The 26,409-nt window shown below is 51.5% G+C and overlaps 7 protein-coding genes across 7 annotated transcripts; 2 read left to right on the forward strand and 5 right to left on the reverse strand.

Moving 5' to 3' along the window:
- Positions 1-844: 844 nt before the first annotated feature.
- On the reverse strand, positions 845-5,372 carry AYO20_00154 (hypothetical protein; the record flags this gene model as incomplete). The annotated part of the gene is made up of 5 exons (XM_022638465.1): positions 845-1,410; positions 1,464-2,793; positions 3,852-4,752; positions 4,806-4,893; positions 4,943-5,372. 5 exons carry the CDS (start codon positions 5,370-5,372, stop codon positions 845-847), a joined length of 3,315 nt encoding a protein of 1,104 aa, XP_022505430.1.
- A 1,389-nt stretch (positions 5,373-6,761) lies between these two features.
- On the forward strand, positions 6,762-9,981 carry AYO20_00155 (hypothetical protein; the record flags this gene model as incomplete). The annotated part of the gene is made up of 3 exons (XM_022638466.1): positions 6,762-7,661; positions 7,738-8,919; positions 8,992-9,981. 3 exons carry the CDS (start codon positions 6,762-6,764, stop codon positions 9,979-9,981), a joined length of 3,072 nt encoding a protein of 1,023 aa, XP_022505431.1.
- A 1,113-nt stretch (positions 9,982-11,094) lies between these two features.
- On the reverse strand, positions 11,095-12,408 carry AYO20_00156 (hypothetical protein; the record flags this gene model as incomplete). The annotated part of the gene is made up of 2 exons (XM_022638467.1): positions 11,095-12,302; positions 12,357-12,408. 2 exons carry the CDS (start codon positions 12,406-12,408, stop codon positions 11,095-11,097), a joined length of 1,260 nt encoding a protein of 419 aa, XP_022505432.1.
- Positions 12,409-12,849: 441 nt separating this feature from the next.
- On the forward strand, positions 12,850-15,234 carry AYO20_00157 (hypothetical protein; the record flags this gene model as incomplete). Its single annotated transcript, XM_022638468.1, has 3 exons — positions 12,850-12,952; positions 13,022-13,188; positions 13,237-15,234. The coding sequence occupies 3 exons, from the start codon at positions 12,850-12,852 to the stop codon at positions 15,232-15,234; spliced, it is 2,268 nt and encodes a 755-aa protein (XP_022505433.1).
- A 192-nt stretch (positions 15,235-15,426) lies between these two features.
- Positions 15,427-16,371, reverse strand: AYO20_00158 (hypothetical protein; the record flags this gene model as incomplete). Its single annotated transcript, XM_022638469.1, has 1 exon — positions 15,427-16,371. The coding sequence occupies one exon, from the start codon at positions 16,369-16,371 to the stop codon at positions 15,427-15,429; it is 945 nt and encodes a 314-aa protein (XP_022505434.1).
- A 331-nt stretch (positions 16,372-16,702) lies between these two features.
- On the reverse strand, positions 16,703-17,864 carry AYO20_00159 (hypothetical protein; the record flags this gene model as incomplete). The annotated part of the gene is made up of 3 exons (XM_022638470.1): positions 16,703-17,048; positions 17,180-17,723; positions 17,780-17,864. The coding sequence occupies 3 exons, from the start codon at positions 17,862-17,864 to the stop codon at positions 16,703-16,705; spliced, it is 975 nt and encodes a 324-aa protein (XP_022505435.1).
- A 516-nt stretch (positions 17,865-18,380) lies between these two features.
- On the reverse strand, positions 18,381-25,482 carry AYO20_00160 (hypothetical protein; the record flags this gene model as incomplete). Its single annotated transcript, XM_022638471.1, has 2 exons — positions 18,381-21,035; positions 21,085-25,482. The coding sequence occupies 2 exons, from the start codon at positions 25,480-25,482 to the stop codon at positions 18,381-18,383; spliced, it is 7,053 nt and encodes a 2,350-aa protein (XP_022505436.1).
- Positions 25,483-26,409: the final 927 nt, after the last annotated feature.

A 26,409-nucleotide genomic window follows, 5' to 3' on the forward strand; every position in this document is an offset into this window, starting at 1 on the left:
ATCCAGTCAAGTTGCGAGGCCGGGCGTCTGATTGGATGACTGACCAGCCCAGACAGCCATCTACTCGGGCGGGATGCGAATGTACGAGTACAACCATACCTCTACGAATAAGTACCTACAGGCACTTTAACCAAGCTCGACACATGTACATATTTCTATCTCAACAGCCATAGCTTTCGCAATCTAGCTTACTGGCACAAGTGCCTAAGACATAGCATGATATACCTCCAGCAACCCCAGTGCCATCACGACCAACACCACGCACACCAGTACAACTTCTTCTCCGATGTACTCTTTCCCACAGATACGCCAGAACCCAGAACCCAGAATCTTCCCTGTGAAATCCGAGACGCCGTATTTCGAGCTCAGTTGGTCCCGACGGACTCGTGTCCCCCCTCTTCCCCAGAACCACTCGGGATATCCGTGTTATGCCATTCTCACCTCTCGACCGAGTCGATGGATGATTCTCAACTTCTCCGTTGAACGAATGACCAAGATAAGAAAGAGGCACTCAACGTTGTGAAGCGTTGTGAAGATGGTCGGTTTGACTGATGATAGGTTGACTCTCAACTCGTCCTGTTCTCTTGGCTTGTACATCAGGTCGAATAGAGGTGCCAAACTGATAACCCGCGGTACCCAGGTCGTGGGCTGTGGGCTGTAGGCTGTAGGCTGTAAAAGGATTTTGTATAACGACACTTTGCTAAATCAAGTCGGTATCTGCGATGTAATAGTATCCCCAAGATCGCATCCAAGAAAAATCATGACGCCCTTTATTAAATGCTTTCTCAAACTCCTTGCAAATGAGTTCCGGGCCTTTCCAACGTGGTGAGTTTTCCTGATATTCTCATCCTGCCGTGACACCGACCTCCTTGGCTTGATTGATCATCATGTTCAATATATCCTTCTCTTCTGGTGAAAAATCTCGTTTTAGATCTGCGTCCGTGGTCAGACAGCACATATTGCTTTCCTCGAGTTGCCAAGCGCCCGGCTCTCTGATATCCCTGGGTTCAATCAGGTAGTGTTCGAATTTGCCAAACTTCTTCTGTTTCTTGTCAGCGAACTTGTTGTCCAGAAGCCAGCCGTTGAACCAAAGTGGTTTGCCATTCAAGTCCAAATGAAGAAGCTGCGGAGAGCAGATGGTATAATTCGACGGCTCCGGTCGCTCCTCGGGTTCGTGTTCTTCGGGCTCTTCAGCGACCTCGTATTCTTCCGTAATCTCTTGACCATTCTCGTCCAATTTGGGCTGACCATTTTCGTCCATGACCGGCCTCTTCTTTTTCACCATTCTAGGTTTCCTTTCTTCGTCTTTGTGGTCTTGGACGACACCCATTGTGCCAGCGTCACCTTGATGGAAGGCATAGTCTTGATCTCCCACAAGCTCCCAACCAAGCCAGAAGGTCTCTTTGTCACCTGCAAAGTTTGTTAGTAACGGGTACCAGAACAGAATATTAGACAAAGCCTACCGTAGACCATGTCGTAAATACCGACTCTGCCTTCGTCTTTATTGCCATCTCGATCAGGCCCATTCATTCTCGTAACCAGGAGAAGAGCAATAAAGTGGCGCCATTTGTCTACCACAATCACACCCGATTCCTGCATGTGACCGCTATCGCCCGTCCAAAACCGGCTCTGCTTCACTTGTCTCGAAATTGGCTTCGGCAGAATCTGCTGTAGCCACCGCTTCTTCGATTCAGGCATAATCAGACGATCCCTGAAGAAAAGAGCACCAGCTTTTTGGTATGCAGGATCCTCGAACAAGGTTTCCGGGTTGACGAAAAACAGACTGTCGGCATCAATAAAGATGACTTCGCGGAAACTGGAATATAGGATTGCAAATGGCTTTGCGGCCCAGCCGGCCAATTTCCAGCCTTCGTCGTTGACCATCTGGGCAATGTCCCGAGTAAGAACGCCATCCAGGCTTTCCAGGTCAGAACGGTAATCCTCAGAGAGGTCTGAGTCACCCAAGTACATAATCTCGATCGGTAGTGTGCACCCCAGCTTTCGAAAGGTGGGGATGATGGTGAGCAGGAAAGGAGCCTGATCATCGCCTGCTGTCAGGACGATACCCCTACCCCCCTTTTTAAAGTGGGAGTGGAGAGTCATATGATCAGGGAAGTAAGGCGCTGTCCACGGGAAGAGGAGTTGCCCGAACTTGACCAAAAAGTATCGGTACGCCTCGTAGGAGTGGATGGTCTGAGCCAGAGAGGACTCGCCAATGTCGTCGGCCGAGGGCTGGTGCTGATGGTGTCGCAGATACTGGATAACGTCGTCCCGCACATAGCTGCCACCTTCCTCGTCGAACGTGAGATGAAGTTCTTCCCAAGCCTCAAAGAACTTTTTATATTCGCGAACCCGCAGACCCATTTCTCGTAGTTTCTCCTTCCCAGTACCTTCAACAGCTCGTAGCAAGTCTCTGCCCTCCATCTCACCCGGAAGAAGACTGATGACTCGTGCAAGAGCCTTCTCGAATTTCGGGCGTTCTGAGAATGTGCTCCAGTGAGTGGATGGGTTGGTTGAACCTGAATGGCCGGATCCTTTGGGAGAATATGACTTTGGTTGTGCAGCCACATCATCCTGTTTCGAGAGAACAGGCCCTTCATCCGCCGATTCTGGCTGCAGTCGGGTCTTCGGGTTTTGCACTGGGGGCTCAACCGGAGGAGCCTCAAACCTCATCTCAGGATTTGATTTTGGATCCGTGGGGTCGTGCACAATCACATTGCCTGATGACTGCCCTTGATTGGAGGCCTCGTTTGGAGATGCTCGGAATATGGGGTCATGATCTGATGATAGTTCCTTCGATCTGTCAGGAGACGATACGATTTGCGGCTGAATCGTCGAACTTGCGCCTCCAGAGGTGAGAAGATATATTAGGGGAATGCATAGGAGTACTATAATGATAACAAGACCCTGCCGTGATCGTAGACTTCGTCGTGTTGGACCAGCATATGGTAGGCCTGGAAAAGAACGCCCTTCCTTCAAGGGCGCATGCCTTGGAGTAAACATGCCTCCAGGAGATCGCATCGGGAGGGTTTTGTTGTGTTGTAGACTGTTTGAAAAATACCCAATACCCAAGATAGATGTTGAAGCTAGATGTCAACCAAGTCGATATTCCCAAAATGACAAGAAACAATGTCGTCGGTGGCGAAACACGCGTTCCAGACGCGACAAAGGGGCAGCCTTTTACCCCTTTACGCCTTCAGGGCAGACAGCCAATAGGACCAATGGGACTAGTCTATGGAATGAGATTAAAAGATTGCGCAAAGATGATCATGATGGGGACGAATTGTAGGATACAGAGAGATGCAAAGACGGAATTCGTTGAAATGAATACGGATAATGGACAAGGGCGTCGAGAATCGAAAAAACTTGGTCACGAAGCTGAATATCCCTTGCCTCCCCGTATTTCCATATTTGGACTAGCGCACCTCGGTTGTCGCTTCCCCTTTCGGCTCCACTTGTTTCACTTTTGAGGCTGCGCCATTTGCGCCATTTTCCCCTTTTTTCCTCCTTCGCATCTCTTCAAAGTTCTTCAATAATTCCCTGACGAGCAAATGAGGTAGGAGGTGGGTGTATAGGGGATCCTAGATATGCACCGAAAGACCAAACGCCTATCTCGTAATCACGGCGCCCCGAATGCACGTTCCTTCCGTCGATGACCTGCATGAGATCCCGCCATTGGGAGATCTGCGGCTAACCCTATACCAAGTACGCCGCTGCGAAGAGCCTCAGGCACTTTGCTATAAATAGCGGCCTCAATCAAATCGATTTGATTGGAAAGCATCTTCAGCAGATCAGGCCATTCTCTGTTTCGGGAGCTTGGGAATCAGCAACCACACAGCCAGGCATAATACCAAGGCAGCCAGAATGATGGGCTGTAGCACCTTGACTCCTTTGGCATTCGCAATCGCTCCAACAGCGAACGGCAACACACATGCACCACTCGCTCCGAAAGCAGCGGCAAACCCCACAGCGGGTACGTGCAGCTTCTTCGGGAGCAATTTGGTAAGCGCCACAATGGCTGCGGGGAAGAGAGGTCCTAGGAAAAAGCCCAGCAAGCCAACCATGACCGCACTGACGACGAAGTTCGGAATGAGCCAGAACATCAACTGGAGGGCCACGCTGCACAACAAGTACACGGCGATCGCGTGCTTCTCCGATTTGAATAACCGAGCGGTAACGAAACCGAGGACCAATCGACCGACGGTGATCCCGAGCCAGAAGCCCATCGATGTGAGCCCAGAGGCAAACGGCGAGCCCTTCCTGACACGCCACATAAAGGTCACGATCCAACCGCCAACACTGACTTCGACACCCACATATATAAGCAGGAACACTGAGGCAATCAAGGTTACTCTCTGCTTGACCGCCTCTAGAGTCTTGCTCTTGCCCTTTGCTCTTTTGCCACGTGGATTGAGCCTTGAAAAAATGCTTTGTTTCTTGTCGACTTGCCTAGCGGCGACCGCATTATCCGAGGTGGTCGGAGTGCTTGATTCTGAGGTATCGAGGTCGGCAGTTTGAGGGTGCTCGGCGTTATAGGCCCGACCATCTGCTTTCCAGAAAGTTCCCACGAGAACTATGACCTCAATAAATGCTGCACCCACCATAAGATAGTAAAATTCGTACCACCGCCAGCCCGCCTGCGTAACTAGTGTTGTCGCAATTAGAGGAGCGAGGGCTGCACCAAGACCGTAAAAGCCATGTAAGAAGCCAAGCACTTCGTTTGGATTGGCCATGTCACCAATCCAGGCATTCCTATAAACAGAATCAGCATTCTTGACCCCAGACGATCAGTGACTTTAGCCCACCATCCGCTGTCGCCCAAGCCGTTGCCAAACCCGGCAAGAATAAACACTATTACCAAAACAGGATAAGGCGGATGAACACATATGATAGCTATGGCGCCAGGTTAGTCATGGATGGGATTTAACATTAGCGTACTCACTATAAGCGCACAAATGGGAGGTGCTCATGATCCACGCAACACCTCTTTGTCCATATATTGTATGAATGTAGTTGTTCAAAAGTGCAGACATCGTATAACCCACTATTGGCGACAGAAAGATGAGACTGATAACTGTGTAATTGACGCCGTAGAATGTTTCGAGGTAGGGTATCAAAGCTCCGTATGCACCATCATTGGCACCTAATATGATAAAGGAATAGAAGGTCCCGAGACAGCGCCACATGTTGATTCTGGGAGAGTTCCATTTCTGTAATTGAGGCGTAGCAGTGGAGGGAGCGGGCAAGGCTCCGGCTGATATGTCCTCGTAGACAGGCGGGCTCTTTCCTGGCTCCTCAGGCTGGTGAGATCTCAAGGGCATCTCCAGGACGACCGTGGAGCTTCCACATGACGAGGAATTATTGACCTGCATTCTGCCGGGTTTCGTATGTCTTGAGGGACTTTCCGAAGAGGATCGAATGGGTTAACGCTCAGCTAGATGTGCCTGAAACACGAAGCTGAGGATTCCGGGACATTTAAGGTGTCTGAGACATAAGATTTCGACCACAGTCTTCTAGTATCTTCAGCGTCCAAAAGAAATATGCGGCAAGGAACACATCCTTTTCATAGAGAAGAGAACAAGTCTGAGTAGACAGATGATCTCACTTGTCCGAGGATCAACCGATGGCGGCGCGGCGGCTCGTAGGCCCTGAGGAGATGGCGGGCCGATCTTTGCGAAAGGCATATTGGGCTGAATCAGGAACATGGCCCCGGATGCTGCTTTAGGCTGCTGTACTCGGTACTGCTCAATGGGACGTCGCTGAATTGTTCGGTTGAATTATTCATGTCATCCACTTTGCAGGCGTAGCACTGGCTGGTGGCTGCGAGGAGTGGAGTGATTCCACCACCGCAGGCTATTTGAATACTTGTCATTCTTGGCATTATTACGTCGAAGCAGAAAAGCGGCCATTAGTTAATTACAGCTTGTGTCCTTATGATCCGCCGTTTATAGCGCCGCGTCGTGACTTGGCCCTTCACGTGCCATTTAACAGACGCGTTCGTCCACGCGTGACGCGTTGATCCGCTCCTGCCTCTTCTCACCAATTCCACTCACCTCTTTCCTCACTGACTTTAACTACTCAACGTGACCATCGACTCATAAGGTGAATCTTACTGTAAGTGCCCTTGGTAGATTTCCGTCTACCTTCATGCCGACTCGAGAGAGTTCAACCTCAGTTCTTCACCTCCTTTTCCCTACTGAACCTCGAGATCCTATCGCGAAGGTGAGCCCATTGTGAGGTGGTAGAAGAAATTTCATGCCACGCCTAGTCTTGTCCTGGTCTCATCTTACCTGACATGTGATGCACTCGAATCTTTCAGCAGAAACCATATCAATTCTAACCGAGTTGAGGTAACTTCTCCCAGACATAAACTCACAAGTACTGAGGGATTTCTCAACACAACCTCACTAATCAGCCACCATCCTGGTGAGTTGGTTGTCCTTGGAATTCTGCGTGACGAAGTCCTTGGTAAAAGAAAGGCCACGGATGCCCTGGTGCCCCATGCACTGAAGGAAGTCAGTGGCTGCGCCCCTCAACACGTATGCGAAAAATTGGGAGGCTTGAAGCAGATACAGAGCACTAGTCCAGGAAAACAGCCCACAGAAGAAACACCGCGATCTACGCTTGCCTTGAGAGAAAAAGCGGCATTGATAGCTGCGCACGGTTCTTCTCTGTTATCCAAGCTCAGTCCTCGCTCATTGAGCCCCAGAACAGAACGTGCGAATCCACGGTGGGAATCATCTTCCGGTTTTCAGGACAAAATGATCCCTGCGTACAACGGCCCGGCCGACAGTATGTATCCTCGCAGCGATCTTCAAGACAAGCCGAGTTCCCAGGCTGGTGCAACTGCTCGGTTAACTATGTCTGACCTCTTCGATGATCGTACGCCGGAGCAGCTTGAGAAGTGCGTTGAAAAAGGCCAAGAGTTGCTGGAGAAGATCAAGCAAACCCTGGGAGAAGTCTCTGATCCAGACGTAAGTCGAATGTCTAAAGCAACTAAGAATGTCCAATCCCAAGCTATCCCTGCCAAAACGGTCATCGGTATTGTCGGCGCGACTGGCGCAGGCAAAAGCTCTATCATCAATGCCGTGCTCGACGAAGAACGTTTAGTTCCGACCAGCTGCATGCGAGCTTGTACCGCTGTTGTGACGGAAATCAGCTACAACAACCACGGAGGTGCTCCATATAGAGCTGAGGTCGAATTTATCTCAAGGGATGACTGGCGGAAAACGTTGAAAGTCCTCTTCCAAGATCTCCACGATCGCTCGGGCCAGAACAACATGAACGAAGACTCCGACTCTGCTGTCGCCTATGCTCAGGTGAAGGCAATATATCCATGGCTAACTAAAGAGGAAATTGATGAGGCACCCATCGAAGCATTGATGGAGCATAAGAACGTTGCCTATCTAGGCGCTAAGCTCAGCATTGAATCGAGCGATGCTGACGCGTTCTACAAGGAATTGCAGCCCTTTGTAGACAGTAAGAAGAAGAAGACTATTGGACTCAAAGAACGGGCAGAGCATGAGAAGGAGGCGGAGTTTTGGCCCCTGATTCGGGTTGTCAAACTTTATGTCATGGCTCCTGCTCTAGCCACTGGTGCAGTGCTCGTCGATCTCCCAGGAGTTCATGATAGCAACCAGGCTCGCGCAGCGGTCGCTAGAGTAAGTCATCGACCGGCGTACACCGGCTTCCTTACACTTTTCATACGAGGCTTCGTTGATATTGATGTCATCACAGGACTACATGAAACAATGTACCGGACTCTTGATTGTTGCACCCATCACAAGAGCAGTTAACGATAAATCTGCCAAGACCCTACTAGGCAACTCTTTCAAACGTCAATTGAAGATGGATGGAGGGCTCAATTCAGTTACTTTTGTCTGCAGTAGGTCCGACGAGATCTCAGTGACTGAGGCCCAGGATTCTCTTGATCTGGTGGAAGAGCAGGCTACTTTGTGGGCAGAAGAAGGAGATTTGTCAAAGCAGAAGGATGTATCCGCAAAGCAGATCACAGATCTTGAACGCCGAAAGGATGAAGTTGATGCTGCTCTAGATTCCGCGGATGATGAACTCGAAGTTTGGGGAACGCTGCGAGACGACACAAGTGTCACCAGGCCCCCGAGAGAATTTCTGAAGCGTAAATTCTCAGAAATGATCAGCCACAGGGTGAAATGGTCAAAATTCACCGAGCCTGGTCCTGACGGTGACCTTTCCCCTAGCAGCGAGGAGTGTGCTGGAGATATCGGGTCAGAACACACATCATCAAACCCCAGTGACGGTCATACCCAGCCACTTACAGACCACGATATATCAACCAAGATCGCCGAGATCACAAAAACCAAAAAAACATTGCGCGGCGAGAAGCGCGAGATTGATGAAAAGATTCAAACACTGAAGGCTCAAGTTGGAGAATTCGACACACAGCAGAAGAGCATTTCCGCAAAGATTCTCGCACAGTGTATCAAAGGCCGGAACGAGTATGCACGACGTGCAATTGCCCGTGATTATGCTGCTGGTATCCGTGAACTAGATCAAGAGCTGGCCGACGAAGATGATCCAGAGAATTTCGACCCCAGCATGGATGCCCGCGATTACGACGAAGTGGCTCGCAATCTACCCGTCTTCTGCGTATCTTCTCGTGCGTATCAGAAGTTGATGGGCAGATTTCGCAGGGACAAAGCTCCTCCAGGCTTTCAGCACCTAGAGGAGACGGAAGTTCCGGCCCTGCAAGCTCACTGCGTGCAGCTGACAGCTACTGCGCGTCAAGCATCTTCTCGCAAGTTTCTTACCAGCTTGTTTCAACTGCTCAACTCTCTCCGTCTATGGGTTGCGCATGGCAACGTTGCAAATAGGCTCGCAGCGATGCGGTTAGACCAAGAAGCCCAAATTCTTGAAGAGAGGCTCAACAGCCTTGATTCGGTAAGTTTTCTGCGTAACCAGTGATCAGCGCCTTTTGTGCGCATGGAGATTATTCTTGCTGACCGTCGCTAGGCCCTGGAAGATGCATGTGGCACAAGTATTGATGAATTTTCTGACCAGCTTCGATGCAAAGTCTTTGAAGCGTACGCCAGCGCTACAGCGGCAGCACAAAATAAAGCAGCCGAAATTGCTCGCAAATGGGGATCGCCTGTCAATCAGGATCATCCAGCGGCAGGAGGTCTCTACTGGTCGACGTATAGAGCCGTGGTTCGCCGCGATGGACGCTTTACGAACCACCGGGGCTGTCACAATTTCAACGAGCAGTTAATCGAACCACTGATTCGACAACTCGCCAGACCTTGGGAATCTGTCTTCAGTCGCAGCCTGCCCGTTATCTTCATGCAACTCCCGCTGATCGTAGCTCACAGGATCACCGTTTTCCACGAAGATGTTGAGGGCCGCGCTGTCCGCAACGGCGTCTCGGCGATCATTTTTGAGCTGCTCAAGCAACAGATACCCGTGTATAAAGAAAAGATGAATGTCATAATCAAGGATGCGAATAGTTGGGTAACCCAGCAACAACGCACCTTCAATCGGGAGTTTGAACCTCTGATGTCTAACCGTATGCAAGAAGTTTACGACGCTTGCGCCCGTGAGGAAGGCAGAGGGTGCTTCAAACGGATCAGGGACACAATGGAGCGGTACGTGGAGGACAGGAAGATGGTCATGTTTGATGATGTCGCCAACGACGTCCGCAAACTAATCACGCAAATGCTGAAGGAGCTGAAAGATACTTTAGTCGGCGGTCTCAAAGGCATTTCTGAAGACATCCGGAGAGAGTATACTAGTGTGGTGATACGTCAAGAGATGGGACCTGAAGAGCGGCAAGCCATGCGAGACAAGGTTCTTGACATTGTCGACAGTGCCGAACTTCTTTTCGAGCGAGCCGTTGGTCTCAAAAAGGAGTCGACGCTCGAGGCTGAATTGCCGATTCAATGCCAACCAGAAATCGCCGATATAACCCCCGTGGTGAAAGAGGAGCCTGGGTGGGAAATCTCATGAGCAACTCTGAAGATGGACTCGGTAGAGCCTGTACACGGAAAACCCGAACATTACATGGAGCTGGCTAATGCGTGAAGCGCCGGAGGATATCACAGCCTAGGGGTTGAGTTTTGCGGCTGGAGGCGGTGACATATATCCCGGCCAATCGACTCTTTTCCAAAGACCAGGGTAGGGGGTTGACGGAATGCTGCTGTTCGACTACATCGGTTTCCCTGAGGCAGAGAGAAAAGTCATTGAACTTCTACAATATGCTGCTGATTGCGGGACTCGAGTCGAGGTGAAGTTCGCTGGCCCTTTCTTCGTTTGGGATTGGGACATGGGACCTGGGACTCGTATCCAGCGAACGGCATACAATTGGCGAATACGGCCTCGAAAAGGAGAGGCGACTGTTGGGGCTTGCAGTGCTACTGCTGCCACTGTTGTTGTTGCTGTAAGTTATTTTGAGGCTATGAGGCTGAGAGGCGCGCTCCGACTTGGTCGTGTCAAGGACAACGAGAGAAAGGCATTCGAATTCCAATATGCTGGACGAGCGTGTCAGCCAGCCAGAGTCAGTCAGAGCGGGAAGGAAAATCTCTCAAATGAGAATTACGAGAGTTATGAGAGTGCTAGCTAGCTGGCTGCAAACACACATCGTTACAAAGTTGAACTCCTCGATCCACAATCACATTCACTAGTGCTGTGTTGATATCTCGTCTGGTTTCTCAAGTCAAATCCACCGCTTTTCTACTACGGCTTCACATCGAGTCGAGTCGGAGTGGGCCTTTGCATCTCCAGCTCGTTCATCTTTTGAAAAGGAAAACCCATTATCGCCCGCCCTCCCTCCCTTCCCTCATTCCCGCATTCCCACATTCCCGCTCGGTATTATTGCAAAAGCAATAATAAAATGTGCTTCCTTCGTATATCACAACGCCAAAACGCCAGCGCTAAATATCACAAGTTGGGTGCACGTCAATATCTGATCCTTGGCCGATTGTAAAGCCTGCTCCTTATCATCATTTTGTGTTTGTGCAAGTCAAAAGTCCATCCCCGATGTCCCCATCTTGTCATTTATATCAAGAACCCTATACCCTGTCAGCACGTTTACACTGGAGCATAGCGGGAGAAGGTGGCCACTCACGAGTATTGCTTCGTCAAAGTCCCTTCGCCTCCCTTTGCCAAGTCAATGGTAAACACATAGAAATTCCCCTCGCTCGTTACAACCATGACCTGGGGTGAATTGGCACTCATGGCCACCACACTGCGCAACTGACTTGGGGGAGCACCCGAGCTGGATCGCGGGAGTCGTATCCACGCAAAGTCTCTTGACGGCTCCCACATTTCAGCAACTCCTTTCGGGAGGTATCCTCCTACCGTAGAGGCCAGATTAATTCCTACATGCTGCGACGTCCTTCGGAGGAGGCCCATGAAGGTTCCGTTGGGCTTGCGATTTGCCATAGCAGTTGGGGATTCCGCACCATCCTCCTCATCGACTGGTTGGTCCACGAGAGTGTCGCTGCCTTGACTCAATCTCCTGCTTGCAGTATTGCTCGTTTTACTGGGTGAAGCAGGTTCCTCTCCCTCTTCCGTGGCCCGGTTGTGTTGTGGACCCAGTTTAAAAATGTGGACAGTCTCTGTGGCCGAGGACACGCAAAGCAAGGTCGAGGTTATGTTAAAGGCCATGCTGTAGATCCTGGAAGGCATGGAGCCCCTTCTAAATTGGTAGAGTTTGTGTGCATCTGGGACCGAAAAGACTCGGATAATAGTGCCCTTGTCCGACGCCGTAGCCATCAGGGTTCCTTCGTTGTTGAAGATGACACAAGAAAGTGGAGACCGGTGAGCTTCCACGACATTGATGGCTTCTAGCTTGACGGCATCGAACAGCAGAACCTCTCCGGTAGTTGGAGGAACGTGTGTGCTGTTGGGTGGAGCGTGAGAAGGTGGAGCAAAGGACGATGCCACCGCTTTTTGAGGCAGAGGGTATGCCAGGTAGCAGTTGTCTTGGGAAGGAGAAAGGGCACAAATAGCTGCAGGGTTCGGGGAGGTCTCAATCGTGTACAGCAGTTTCATGGTCTGGATATCATAAAGGTAGATTTGATCTTCCAGCACAATCACCAGCCTCTTTCTATTTAAGCGTACGGCGAGGACGGCGTTGGGAAAGGTGAGCTCGCATATTATCAGGTCTCGTTTCGTGTTCTTGATCTGAAGTCTTCTCGGAGACAGGATGAGGGCCACCAGAGAGGTAGAGAAAAGCATTTCGAGGATAGCAACGTTGCCGGCATCTCGGGATTCGAAGGATTTTGCAAATGGTTCGGTGGTGAAGATGCGAAAACCTCTCGAGGTGCCTAAGGAAGTCAGGTCGTGCACACAGTGGCAGAGGAATCATGGCAGTCACGTACCTACAGCCAGATGGCTGTAGTCCTGATTGAACGTCACGAAGTTCATAGCCATGGTGAGTGGTCTACGGGCGGCGCTGCTGCTGCTGCTCGTGCTACCGGTGTTCGTCCATGGGCCAGATTCTCTCTTTCGTGACTGGAGCGAGAGAGGCCGCTGCTCCGGATGTCTTGTTCTCGACCTTGGAGGGAGGACACGGATGGGAGCTTGCAGGATTCCTCTCGACAACAAACAAAAAAAAGGTCGAGGGATGTGGATTAGTTGCACTTTTGGGTGCGGTGGAGGAGGAGGCCTCGCTAAAGATCAGGCTCTCTGGTCAGTCCAGGGCATGTGACGTCGCGTTTCCCCCACATTATGCGGCTCGCCTGTATTTACAAGTCCACGTACATCTATCTCTCTAGGCAAGCACAGTGCCATCTTGAAGTCACCACTTCTCAGCTGACGATGGACTTGTCAGCAAAGCATAACAGACCCTTCCGCATCTGAGTACTACACACGATGGCCGAGGCCATGGATGTCGACGCAGTCCCCCCGCGAGGTGTCAAGCGCACGGCGGAAGAGGCAGGCTTGCCTCCTGAGGCTCCGCCTCGTATCAAGGCATGTTGGAGAGACACAAGAGCTGGGAGTGCGCAATCTTGCTGACTTGTACTCTGGAAGCCTCTTGATCAAGATGTCGTCAACAAAATTGCCGCCGGTGAGATTATCGTCGCCCCCGTGAATGCTCTCAAGGAGTTACTCGAAAACTCCATCGATGCTGGATCCACTTCTATCGAGGTTCTGGTCAAAGATGGCGGCCTCAAGCTGTTGCAGATTACCGACAATGGCCATGGAATCGAGGTGCGGTCCTGAACTGGACAAGGTTTCGGAAGCTGATATATCCAACAGAAAGATGACTTGCCCATTCTCTGCGAAAGGTTTACCACCTCCAAGTTGAAGAACTTCGAGGATCTCATGTCCATTGGCACCTACGGTTTTCGAGGAGAAGCCCTTGCCAGTATCAGCCATATTGCCCACCTCAGAGTAACTACAAGGACTACGAACTCTAGCTGTGCGTGGCAGGCACATTATCAAGATGGAAAACTTTCCGCCCCGAAACCTGGTCAATCTTCAGACCCGAAGCCGTGTGCTGGTCGGCCTGGAACACAGATCACTGTCGAAGACCTTTTCTACAATATCCCCAACCGTCGTCGGGCCTTTAGATCGCCGTCGGAAGAATATGCAAAGGTGCTTGATATCATTACCCGATACGCCGTGCACCGCGAAGGTGTTGCGTTTTCCGTCAAAAAGCACGGTGAGACCGGTATAGGCTTGTCAGTAGCCGCCGCCGCCACCAAAATTGACAGACTCAGGCAAGCATATGGGGGAAGTATCGCAAAAGAGATCATGGAGTTCGGCACCGATGATTCACGTTGGGGCTTCAGAGCATCTGGCTATGCTACCAATGCAAACTACCATTCGAAACGAACGATGTTACTTCTCTTCATCAACAACCGGTCGGTCGAGTCATCAGCTGTCAAGAAAGCTATCGAGCAGACATATCAGCTATTTCTTCCTAAAGGTGGACATCCCTTTGTCTACCTCAGCCTGGACATCGATCCTGCCCGAGTTGATGTCAATGTACACCCCACTAAGCGAGAAGTCCACTTCTTGAACGAGGACGAAATCATTGACTTGGTTTGTGCAAACATCCGGGAAAGTCTGGCAAAGGTCGATACGAGCAGGACTTTCAAGACTCAGACACTCCTTCCTGGGGTCACCCCTATGACGCCAATGAATCCGAGGTTCCCGACCGGGGACCAAACTCCTGCTACGGACGACACCAATTCAAGAAGGACCTCAACCTCTAAAAAGCCCTACGAAAACAATCTAGTACGGACTGACTCGAAAATGCGAAAAATCACTTCGATGCTTCCGCCAGCCTTGCAAACTTCAACATCTCAAGACGAGACTGTGACAACTGCGGGCATACGATACGCAACAACCGATCGAGAACAAGTCCAAATACGCCTCACATCCGTGAAGGATCTCCGAGCCGAAGTCCGTGATGCAATGCACAACGCACTGACCGAAGTATTCGCCTCTCTAACCTACGTCGGTGTTGTGGATAGCAACAGAAGACTGGCAGCCATCCAGTCGGGCGTCAAGTTGTACCTGGTTGACTACGGGATGACATGTAACGAGTTCTTCTATCAAGTCGGTCTGACTGACTTTGGCAATTTTGGGCTCATCCAGTTGGAGCCTGCGCCTCGCCTGAAGGAGCTTCTAGATATCGCGGCCGAACATCAAATCTCGATCGACCCGACCTGCGCAGGTCTGGACAAAGACCAAGTCGCGGACAAGGTATACAAACAGCTCATGAAGAGCCGAGCCATGCTAGCGGAGTATTTCTCCCTCGAGATTTCCGAGGACGGCCACTTGCAGACGATCCCACTGTTGGTGAAAGGGTATACGCCATGCATGGCCAAATTGCCCACGTTCTTGCTGAGGTTGGGCCCTTTCGTGAACTGGACCGAGGAGGAAGGCTGTTTCCGTACATTTTTGCGGGAGTTGGCCAGTTTCTATGTGCCCGAGATGCTGCCGGCACCGAAACCGAATCAGCAGCACACAGAAAAAGGCCAGGACAAGGGGAAGCGCGGGGAGGACGAGATGCAGGACGTAGGAAGCGAGCCAGAAGCTTCTCACAATTCGCCAGTGCGAGACGACAATAACGGAGACAACTCCGATGAAGCCACAGAGAATAGAAGGACAGAGCTTGAACACGCGCTCGAGCACGTCCTCTTTCCGGCCTTTCGGTCAAGGATCGTGGCGACACAAGGGATGCTCAAGGGCGTCGTCGAGGTGGCGAACCTCAAGGGTTTGTATCGCGTCTTTGAGCGGTGCTAGAAATATTGAATAGAATTGAATTTGGTCCTCATTCTCTCTCTCTCTCTCTCTCTCTCTCTCTCTCTCTCTCTCTGTCACTCACACACACACACACACACACACCTACACCTGACGCCTTCCTCCCCCCAAACTCCCCACCGTCCTCCCCCACAACACATATCAGAAAAATCGACCCCACGGATTAAAAAAAGCCTAATTGGTCCCATTATACGAATACCACACATCGCCCAAGACACTGCGGGCACTCCCGTCGACGTTGAGGAGCATGTTCGTCGTCGGGGTGCCGAAGGCAGTGTACCCGCCTGGAAAGTTGCCGAACCAGGCATACCGTTCCACCCAGGTCTGGGCGTCCATGAAGCGCGTGGCGTTCTTGAGGAACTGCGCCGTGGTGGGCTGGTCGTAAAAGTCCTGGTCCATGCCGAACTCGGTGACCCAGATGGGGAGGGGGGCGGCGCCGGCGGGGGAGTAACTAACGGACAGATTGTAGGCTTGCGCGAGGTAGCTCTCAAAGTAGTCGATGTTGTAGGGCGACGCGTACCAGTGGATGTTGAGGAAGTCCATCGTCAGGTTCTGCTGCGTCGCGTTGCCCAGGAACTGCGCCAGGTACGTGAGCCCGCCGCCGGCGTTGGTCACGGCGGGGGCGCCGATCTTGACCCTCCCCGCGAACGGTTGCATGAAGTTGTGGTAGCCCTGGATGGACTGCGCCACGGGCATGTTGGCCGACTGGCCGTTGAAGTTGGCGTCGGGCTCGTTAAACCCGAAGATGGCGTCGGTGCCGTAGTTGGCAATGGAAAAGTTGACGTTGGCGGCCCAGATGGACGTGAGAGAGTCGGCGTCGTTGTACAAGAGAGGGATGAAGCGGTATTGGGACGAAGGGTAAATACCGACGTCGTCGCTGGCGTTGGGCAGCGAGTAGTAGTTGTACGACCACGAAATGTAGGGTGATGGGGGAGGGTAGAATTGAAGCGTGGTGACATTGCGGTAGGTCAGTCCTCGTTTGGCGGGATACGGAGTGGCTATGGGACTGGAAGACGAGCTCGCCGTTGTGACGCTCCTGGTGCTGGTTCGTGAGCTCGTATGTGAGCCAGTGGTGCTTGTCCTGCCTATGGTAGTGATGGTGGAAGAAGACGTGGACATTGTGGTTGAGCTGACAGTGCCCGGCCTGGACGAAGTGTTCGTTGCGGATGTGGACTGACTTGCTACAGTGGTGTTTGACTTCGTTGTACTAGACGATGAACTTGGAGAGAGACTCGCAGATGCACTGCTTGAGGTTGTTGGCGTGGCACTCGATAAGATTGTCGTCGCTAAGGACGAAAGACTTGACGTTGAGCTGGACGCTGAGGTGGACGTTGACGCCCCTCCCTCAATTGTTACGCTCATTGTGCTCGTTGAGGCTGTCGGCAGGCTACTTGGAGTATTCGTAGCGTGGCTGGAAGACGACGAAGTCAAGACAGTAGAAGCTGATTCGCTACTCTTCGTGGCTAAGAGAGACGATAGATGAGAGGATGAGGTCGGTGGCGAGCTTGTAGGTTGTGCCGAAGACTGAGTCGCTAGAGTCGCAGAGACTGATTGCGTTGGCGATGACGAGGAGGTACTCATGCTGGTGGATGTCAATTGTGTGGATTGTGACGAACCTGCAGTTGTTTCCGTCGTCGTCGGCGTCGTCGTAGTGGTGCCAGAGGACGGGTTTGACTCCGTGCTGGCGAGCGACGAGCTGACTATATTGGTCGTAAAGGCAGTCTGTTGCGTAGTCTCGCTCGTTTGTTGCTCGCTTATGCTTGTAATGGTACTGGCAGTAACAGTGCTTGTGATCTCTATAGAAGTCGTGCTTGTGCTTGTCGAACTGGCCAGACTTGAGCTCGATGTCGAAACATCAACGAAGTCGGCGACCATGCTAATTTGTATAGCTCCCTCAAGCGGCTGACTCCCAGGAAAAACCACATACAGCCGTGCATTAGGAGTCGCCGAGAATGTCGTATCTCCAAACATCAATCTTGTCCCGTTGAGGGACCATCTATAGTCACTCGGCTGAGTCGAATCAAAAAACTGGACGAGAGGCAACGTGCCGGTATTTCCGGTGGTGCCGACATCGCCATTCCCGGGTTTCAAGTGGCCATTCACAGTGAGAACAAAAATAGTAGCAGCATCTTCGTCAGGAGAGAGATAAGCATTGCCACCGTTGAACGTCACATAGTCCAGGGCACGAGCTCTCAGTTTATCGCCGATACCACTGACAGTGATCACGAATGGGTTTGAAGTCGGAGACGGGATTGTTGTGGTTGGTACCGTGGGACTCGTTGTACTAGAGGGATTGAAGGACGCACTCGAAGAGGAAAATGACGAGGCGACACTGCTAGAGCCTGATATTGAAGCTCCTGAACTCGTGGATATGGTTGACGGGCCCCCACTGGTAGTGACAGTGCTTGATGCGGTCGTGTTCCCATAGACAATGGACGAGGTAAGGTAACAACCATCGGGCAGTGTCGAGACTGTAGCGTAGTTAGTATTGGAGGATCTCGAGACCATGGAGCACCACAGCCCTGACCTGATTGAGCAGCAGACAATGCTAGAATGCCCTGTAAGACCAGCAGAACATTGTCCAACCTCACGACACACTTTGTAAGCCGCATCTTGTCGCGTCCACCTCTTGTCCTGCTTCACTCACCTCTATTTCCCGTATAGAAACAGTTGTTCGTCTTCGGTCGCGCTTCGACTAGCTCTGCTGTTTGGGTCCCTTGCCTGGAATGTAGGAGTAGGAATGTGGGTGATGGCCAGTGCGCCGTTCAAATGTCTGTGTCAGTTCATCCAGCTTGGCCTGCAAACTTCCTACCAAGAAAGGGGGAACCAGCAAAGAGTCGATTCGGAAGGAAATAGAAGCTTGGAACGAGTTCCAAAACCTTTTGTTGTGTGAAATGTCTGTCCTTGAGCGCCTGCAATTGCTAAACCTAGTATACACATCCGGCTTTTTTGTCTTCGCATTCGAGAATACCTTTTTGTATATGGTACACAGACATATGGTGGTCGTTGGAAATGCTCAAGAAACGCCGATGATACGTCCTTCATGCTCCATGATGCTCTATTACGGGTATCGCTGTCGTACTGAAAGAAACGGAAATTCGAAACAGAAATCTCACTCCCATATGCCTTCAAAATCCCGGGCTCGCAGTTGGGCTGACCCCGCTCGTATTGGATGCATTGAGATACTCCGCCGGCACTCTTGGAACCCTGGGACTCTGCAACGCCGCCGTCGCTTGTCCCTGTCCTCCGGATTGCCCGCGTAAGCGCGCCAGGTCTTTGATCTTGTCCTTCTCCTTTTGGCTTTCACTCTTGCCGCCTGTAAGACGCCGCATGCCTCTTCGCATTCCCTGCAGGCTGAATGCTCCTCCAGTCTCGTTTGCAGATGTTGGCATTGTCTGATATTCGGAGGGCCCTGGGCCTGACAAAGATTTGGTCTGGTTGGATATGGTCATGCTTAGCGAGGGAAATGGACTGCTCTCTCCATCCGACATAATGACCTCATCGTACTGATCAGCATAATCATCCTGAGACCTGAATGATCCGCCTTCAGACATGGGAGTCATTCCATATGAAGTTGGTTGCGATGCCTGAAATTGGTTCGCTGGAGAGGTAATTGATCTGGCATGAAGTCCAGGTCGAGTATGGTTGACAGGACTAAGCATGCTCTGGAGCATAGGCTTCTTGGTAGAATTGGGCAATGACGGTCCCGGGCCTCCCAACTCGTCGATCGAAGAGAAGGATGATTGTGTAGCTGCGGTAGAGCTTGGAGACGATAGACTAGGCTGAGTTCGATGAACGATGCCAGGCAGTGGTCCGGCTTCGGTAAACCCATCCTGTACCGTCGTTGTCGATGAAGTCCGCGCTAGACTCTGACGAAGAATCGGGGCAGTCTGCTCGTCATACATCGCTGTGCTGTGTTCGGTAAGAGTGGGAAGCGCAATGACGGACACGCCAAGCTGACTGGTGCCGGTGGGAGTTAAGACGTCGTCGCCATCAAGATCGTCGAAGAAATCATCGAGGCTGTCAAGTGTGTTGACCAAGTCACTGACATTGGCGTCTGCCGCCACTTCCAGTGACCGGATAGTTTCAGCACGACTCTGTGGGGGAAAGTATGAATCCGTGTAGCCATCATCACCTTGAAACTCAACATCAGGAGTGGTGGTTTCTTGAGTATTCAACAAGTCCGAGTCGCCGCATGTATAGAAAACAGCATGGACATTGTGCCTCGTCATGCTAGAATAGATGGCAGGCGTCGGGATAGACCAGCCGGATGAGTGGGGAATCCCGTACAGGCTTTGTGTCCGCTCATACTCTTTTCTGATAGCCTTTGCTGAGCCGGAAGCCATGCTCATCCGCATGTGATGCTTTTCCATGGGCGTAGCTGCTACCTCCATGATATAGTCCATCACTTCCAGAGCCTGTGTGCAGTGCTCCGTCTGCAATAGCCGCAGCAGGGGAGAAATGAGATCGGGTCCATGTGTCGTGATGGCATGGCTCTTCATGTTCACAATCGGGATTAACTCGCATAGAATGTCCATCAATTTGACTCGAAACCACGGTGTCTTGTTGGTCAATAGTCCGATCATGAAGATCAAACTTGGAGCGTCGCATGCTGGAAAGTACGCGGCCCTCATAGCTTGAATGGTGGTGGTGAGCATCTCTTGACTCGATGTTATTTCGTTATTGGCGAAACGCTGAAGAGTGGCCGAAAGAAGATCATGGCCAGCTGCGCTCGCCACTTTTGTGAGTCTCTGGGCCGAAGCTATCGTCATAGGTTCGATCTCGTCGAGTTCAAAGCTTCGAAGCCACCGGGGTAGATTTGCCAGGACACAGTAGAGGAGGCGATTGTCGTTCCCAATTAGTTGGCAATCCGGCAGGTCTGCGAGTTTGTGGAGAAGGAAAAGCGTCTTGTCCAAGCTGTCGGCCGACTTCAACCCTTTGTAAAGCAGTGGCTGCAGCCCCTCAAAGCCGCCATCCCATTTTCCGGGGAGCCCCTTCATCATAGCGTCCGTAACGTCCGGAGCGGACAAGTCCAATTTGTCGAGGAATTTCTCGAGCATTCCCAACGTCTCGTAGAACTCCCTTTCATGAATGGTATTGAGGCAGGCGCATGTCGTCCAGAAGAGCTGCGGATATCTCAGAAGATTTTTGGGTTCCAGTGCTCCAATGATGACTTTGAGTGTTGTCAAGATCTCCATCGAGAAGGTCTGGTAGTCCGTGTGCTCATCGGCAATCGTGTTGGAAAGTCGTGCAAGCATATCCGCAAGCATCCTAGCATCGAGGCTGACAGAAATGCAACGAAATACTTGGAACGACCGACATGCCAAATGCCGGACAGGACAGATAGAGGCCCAGTGCAGCGCTTCTTTAGCCCAGCTGTCGCTAAAATTGTCAAACGCTAGATTGAAAATGTTGACAATTTCCGAGGTGAGAACCCCCATTGCCTGCGGTACCCGGCTAGCGCCATCGTCTTCGTCCTTCCTTGTGTTGCTCTCGTAAGTCCAGCTTATCCGAGGACTGTTGCTTCGAATTGCAGCAACAAGACTTTCAATGTCTGACTTGACAGAGGAGAGGATCTGCGAGTCGATCTTTGTGGTTACCAATTCGTGAACGAGGTGGACCAGCATCTCTCTAGCCTGTTCCTGGACTGACGTTGTGTAGTGGTCCCAAAGGATGAGGACAGTATGAATGAGCTTGATCGCCTCATCTTTGGCCAGGGTCACCGGTGTAACCATGAGGTCGACTAAGAAAATCAGGGAGACTTGTCCTAAGGAAAGACCAACCTATTGACTCGTCAGAATGCAATCCGTTCAAAGATCTGGCCTGTCCTACCTGTTTGTTGCCCATAGGCAAAAGGGATGTCAAATCAGCCACGTAGGGAAGATTTCTTGTATCAGGCATTACTACATCAGCATGCTTTCTGTCATTAACCATGTTCTTTGGCGCGAGTTGTAACATGAAAAATTCCAGCACTCGTGAACCGGCAGGAGTGGAAGAAAGATATACAACGATTTGCTTTGCGTATTCGACAAAGTTCTGATCGCGGCGATCGAGCGACAGGTAAATAATGAAGTCAAGAATCAGTTGCACATTTCCCGCATGAGGTCCTGTTGACAGGGCTTGCCACAAGGCTTGGACCTCGTTGTGCATTGCGCTGCTTGAGCAAATCGTGATTTCGAACATGTTTGCCAGAAGCATATACGAGGCGGCAGTTGGAGACCCGGTCCCCGGGTCGACCTGGAGCTCGAGAGTCTGCAACCAGGGTAAGATGGCGACGACCATGTTGCGCTGATGATCGTTACGTGCAGATTTATAATGGAGTGAAAACTCGGAGAAGATCATGAACGCGATGTCTGAGTTGGCCTTTGCAAGTCGCTTGGAGTATTCAAATTGGGCCAATTTGTATACAGCACGCGTCTTGTCGGAAATGCTGATGTCAAACTCTTGAAGATTGGTGCTCTTATGTTGGCGTTCATGTAGAGTGCGGATCAGATGCGCCGCCTGCATTCTGATTTCACGATTTTCGTTACCCAAGGTGAACACAGTGATGCTGAGAATTTTCCAAAAGGCTAGGGGATAGTCTGGCTGTTCAATGAGAACCTCGCAAACCACAGTAAAATAGCTCTCCAGCGCCATCGAGGATTCCGTCCGGTAGCATTGCTCGATAGCATGTTCGGCAAGGACGAGATGCTCCGGATTGTGCATCAGGAGGAGCTTAAGCGCTCGTCGCCCAATGGTGTGCATCTTGTGATTGCTTGTAGCGAAAATGGTATCGATCCATGACAGCATGCGTTGAAGGTTGAATGACAGGATCGCGTTGCTGTCAGTTTTGATGCTGATCGGCCCAGCGCACAATGTCGCCATTGCGCTCAGGGCAGCTACTCGCAGATTGTTCTTCTCTTTCTCAAGTGCAGCACTCGCGTTCATCCGATCATGCAAGTCGCGGGCATGGCCGTGATTGGGATCCATCAAATTCCGCTCTGCGGAGTAGCCGCACCAGTCTTCCATCAGGGCAAATGCAGACTTCCGCGATTCGAAAGGCATCCAGCGAGACGGCGTTTTCGATCTGTTGACCCCTTCGAAGACCTCCTCGACTAACCCACAGAAATGGTATCTTAGTCTTTGGAATCGCCAATCATTCTGCACGTCATTGTCGCTCAGAAAGATACGCAGATCCCTCGTGTAATTAACGAGGTTATGTAGAATCCAGTCGTCTTCATAGATATCTTCGAAACGCAAGAAGGCCGCTGTGAGCTTGTATACATGCGTAACCTCCGTTCGTAACCGTTCGGTCTGCTGAGATCGCTGTGGGCTGCTTGGAGTCCTCTGATGGTTGATTCTCGCCTTTGCCTCATCATTGCACTTGATCACCGCATACTGAAGCGATTCGAGAAGTGTCCGGCAAAGTTTGCGATTGATGGAACCGAGAGCAGAGACTACTGCATCACGTATGGCGTCGGGCGCTGCACCAAGCATTGGAATGATGGCAGAGAACAACGCTCTGGCAGAACTCATCTTGTCTTGTGCTGTTGCAGTGCCCTTGGAGGTCTTCCTTGAATGGGCAGCAGCATCGGCAAGCTGGCTCCGAGATTGGCCCCCTGGAGAACTTAGAGTGACGCAGGCCATGATAAGGTACAACTTCCACTGCTCAAAGAGCACCTCTGCAGATGTTGCCGAGCTTCGTCCCTGCAGACGGTACTCATACGTTGCCGCATTTGCACCAGTCGTCTCTGAAAACGCCTCAACGTCATTCTGCATCATCATCAATCTGTCCGTGACTGTTCCGCGGCATAAGGCAATGGCATTTGGGCATGCATCAAATACAACGCGGATCAAATTCGGGAAAGCCTTGAACCAGAGGGTCGAATCATAGGACACTTCAGAGCTGCAGATCTCAATCAGTGTGCTTTGGCCAGGACCAGTGCGCTTATCCTTTTGTAAGCGGCTGCGTTCTGCGACATTCAGCGCATCCTCGTGCAAGTCCAAAATTACTGATGACTGGCCTTCAAGAAGTTTGATGATGCGAGATGGCACATCTTGGCCGAGGACCGAATCAAACTGAAGAACAAGTCGAAGGACCTTGACAGCAAATGCTCTCACGCGGCGAGACTGCGAGCAGAGGAAGAACAGGCCATAGGCTTCTATTTCATCCACATGCGGGATGACATTTGTCAGTTCCATCTGCAGAGCTCGCTGAGAGCCCGTGATCGAGCGATCTCTCATTTCTGAAGAGCTTGCCACCGCCTTCTGCTTGAGCTGCTCTGTCCATATTTGTAACAATTCGAGATATAGTGTCAACGTCGCCTCGATATGCGCCGGTCCCAGACGGCCCTCGTCTGACATCGTAGAGTATTGGGAGTCATAGTGGAAGATGAAACGTGGAAAGGCAATGGCTACAGCTTGAGCGTGGCCCTGCTTTGCAATTGCCTTCAGAGATTGTGTGGCAGAGGCTGCTATATTGGCTTGTACATGAGCAGAGCCTGTGCACAGAAGGTTGATCAATGGGCTCAGGGGAATGTGATCGGTGAAGCAACGAGGAAGAGCTTGGATAGCCACATGGAGCAACTCATAGTACAGCTGGCGCTGATCAGTGACAGTCCCGTCCTGGCCGCGAGTTAAAGCGAATGCATCGGCAAGAGGAGTCTTTGGAGTCACGTTTGATGACAGCTTCTCATTCAGAGTAGCTTGTCCGCCAAAAGTATTGTCGCAGAGGATTGTGATCTTGCCCAAAATTTGGCAAAACTGCAAATAGTACTGTCTAGCACTTTCGTCCAGGACTGCCGTATTGACTGGAATTGAGGGACTCTCGTCTTCAAAGCGCGGTCGAAGTGGCGTATCAAGGCCGAGACTAGTCCTCCTGCTCCCAGGCGAGGATGGTAGGCCATCAATGTTCTGCGATGAAACGGTGAACGCAGGGAACGGCGGCCCGCTCGGGCTATTTTTCTCCAAATCGGCCATGACAGCAAGAAATGCTCGTATTCCAATAACCATGCGTTCTAGCTCCATGTTCTCAATCTTGAGACTTCGACTGGTTTGGAACATGTCATAATGGAGGAGGGGAAAGATGATTGAGCGAAAGCAAAGGTCCTGGGCCGCAAAGCCAATGATCCTGATGAACTGGACCAATGGAGCGGCGGTGGATGGCTCAGAGACAACGTGTGTCTTTCTCCCTTGCGGAATTGTGATTTTGATGATGTCTTCCAATCGACGCAATTTGACTTGGGTGGTGTCTGCGACGCGTGTAATGTACGTCCAGACCAGCTGACAGATTGCCTGCAAAGCAAGAGCTCTTGTTGACCTATCCTTGAGTTTGGGGGCCAGGGTCGAAATCATTGGCAACCACTGCGTGGAGAACACATCGATAGGCGAAACGCACAGGAGCAGAATCGACACCGGAAAACCCGTATTCCAATGACGAACCTTGACCAACATGTTTCCTAGGCGCGAGTTGACGGTCTCTACAAAATCTTTCCACTTCGGCACCGCCTGAAAACACTCGGGGTTACTCGCCACCGCTGTCAGCATGCGTTCGAAGAGCTGGCAATATGCTTGCTTTACGCGAGGTCCATGCGCGTCGGAGAACAGGGCCGCAAGTGTTCTTAGAAATTCGGCAACACTTAAGGCTGCTTCTCTCGTAACAGAAATGTGGAGATGGCGCATACCAAGCAGGAGCAGTTCAAGACGAGATTCGATATCTCTGGCCGTAGCAGTTCCCGGGCTCTTCGAAAAATCCACTTGCCACTGTTCTAGTTGCTGGGTAAACCGAAAGGTGACATTGACAAAGTCAAGGCGACTCATGTGGCCTAGGACTTCACCATAGATCTTCCAATTGGCAAGTCGAATGGTCGATGTCAAGATCTGCGAAGGCTCAACCTCCCTGATCTGGGTGAACAAGATGTCCTCGAGCTTGTTGGCTAGATCTTGGGTTATTGCAGCCAGACTACTTTGTTCAAAAATTGCAATCAGGACTCGGCAGAGGATGTATACTGATATCGTAGCACGGCGATCTGCCAGCATATACTCCTGCGTGAGAGCATCTTCTGTTGAGGAGGTCTGTTCGGTGCCCGCCTGGGGGAGTCCATTCTCTCCTGGAGCCTGGAGTGGTTCTGTGTGACGTCTGGGCAGTGAAGGAGGCACTGACGAATTGGTAAGTCCCATTTGCAGTCTCTGCTGGTAGACTTGCTTCTTCAAATTGGCCGCGGCGTCGCCCTTTCCCTTTCGCCAGAGCATCAAAGAATCCACCAAAGGCTTAGGGCCTTGACGAGAGATGTGCCCCAGCGAAGCTATCAATTGGTCAAACCCGACATCAACGCCTGGGCCACAGGCTTGCTCCACTGGTGCAACAACATTGTCTAGCAGAGTAAGACAATGATTGATCCTCTGGTCAGCCCGCAGCACAAAGGCATGGAAAAGATGGTAGAGAGCGTATTCACCCGGAGTACGCGGTTCCGGCTGCTGGTGGATACTCGATGAGTGATATGCGTGACCCTGATGGCCACGTCTTGTTCGAGACTGCTCCTTACGCCTCCTGTGCTGAGAGGAAGCAGACTCGTGCGCCGAGGGGCCGCCATCGATCAAGGAATCAATGGAGTGCCCTTGTGTGTGGCCTGGAAATGGGGATGCTGGGCTGGTATACGTGGAGGTATTCTCTGCATTAGAGTACTGGCCACGTCGATTCGCATTCGGATATCTCCCATAGCTGGGGGCGCTCAGCAAAGAGTCCGGGGTCAGAGGGCTTGTGGACGAAGGAGAGTTGAAGCTGGGGCTTCTCGAGTGCTGTAGGCCATGTATAACAGATGTCTGGCGATGATGGCCATAACTGTTTGACGTTCGCCTTTGCAAGGCCGTATCAATTGCGGATCCACCTCTTGAACTCCCAGAGGACTCTGCCCCATGTGATTGGGGTTGCACCGAGCCTGAACGCGATGAAGCCGCGACACTGGAGGGGTATGCTTGAGTCGAGGTCTGCTGAGGCCTGCCTCTCGTCACAGATGCGTCTCTCGAATGAATTGGGGGAGCGAGTTGCGGATGGCCATTAGGCAAGGGTTGGGAAACCTGTTCCGGACCAGGGCCGTCGAGGGGAAAGAGAGAGGGCTCGTTGGAAGCGGATTGAGCATCTGGTAGCATTGGACACGGTTAGAAGGGGGTCATGTGCTC

Source organism: Fonsecaea nubica (assembly GCF_001646965.1).
Source record: "Fonsecaea nubica strain CBS 269.64 chromosome Unknown Scaff1, whole genome shotgun sequence".
Classification (NCBI taxonomy): Eukaryota; Fungi; Ascomycota; class Eurotiomycetes; order Chaetothyriales; family Herpotrichiellaceae; genus Fonsecaea; species Fonsecaea nubica.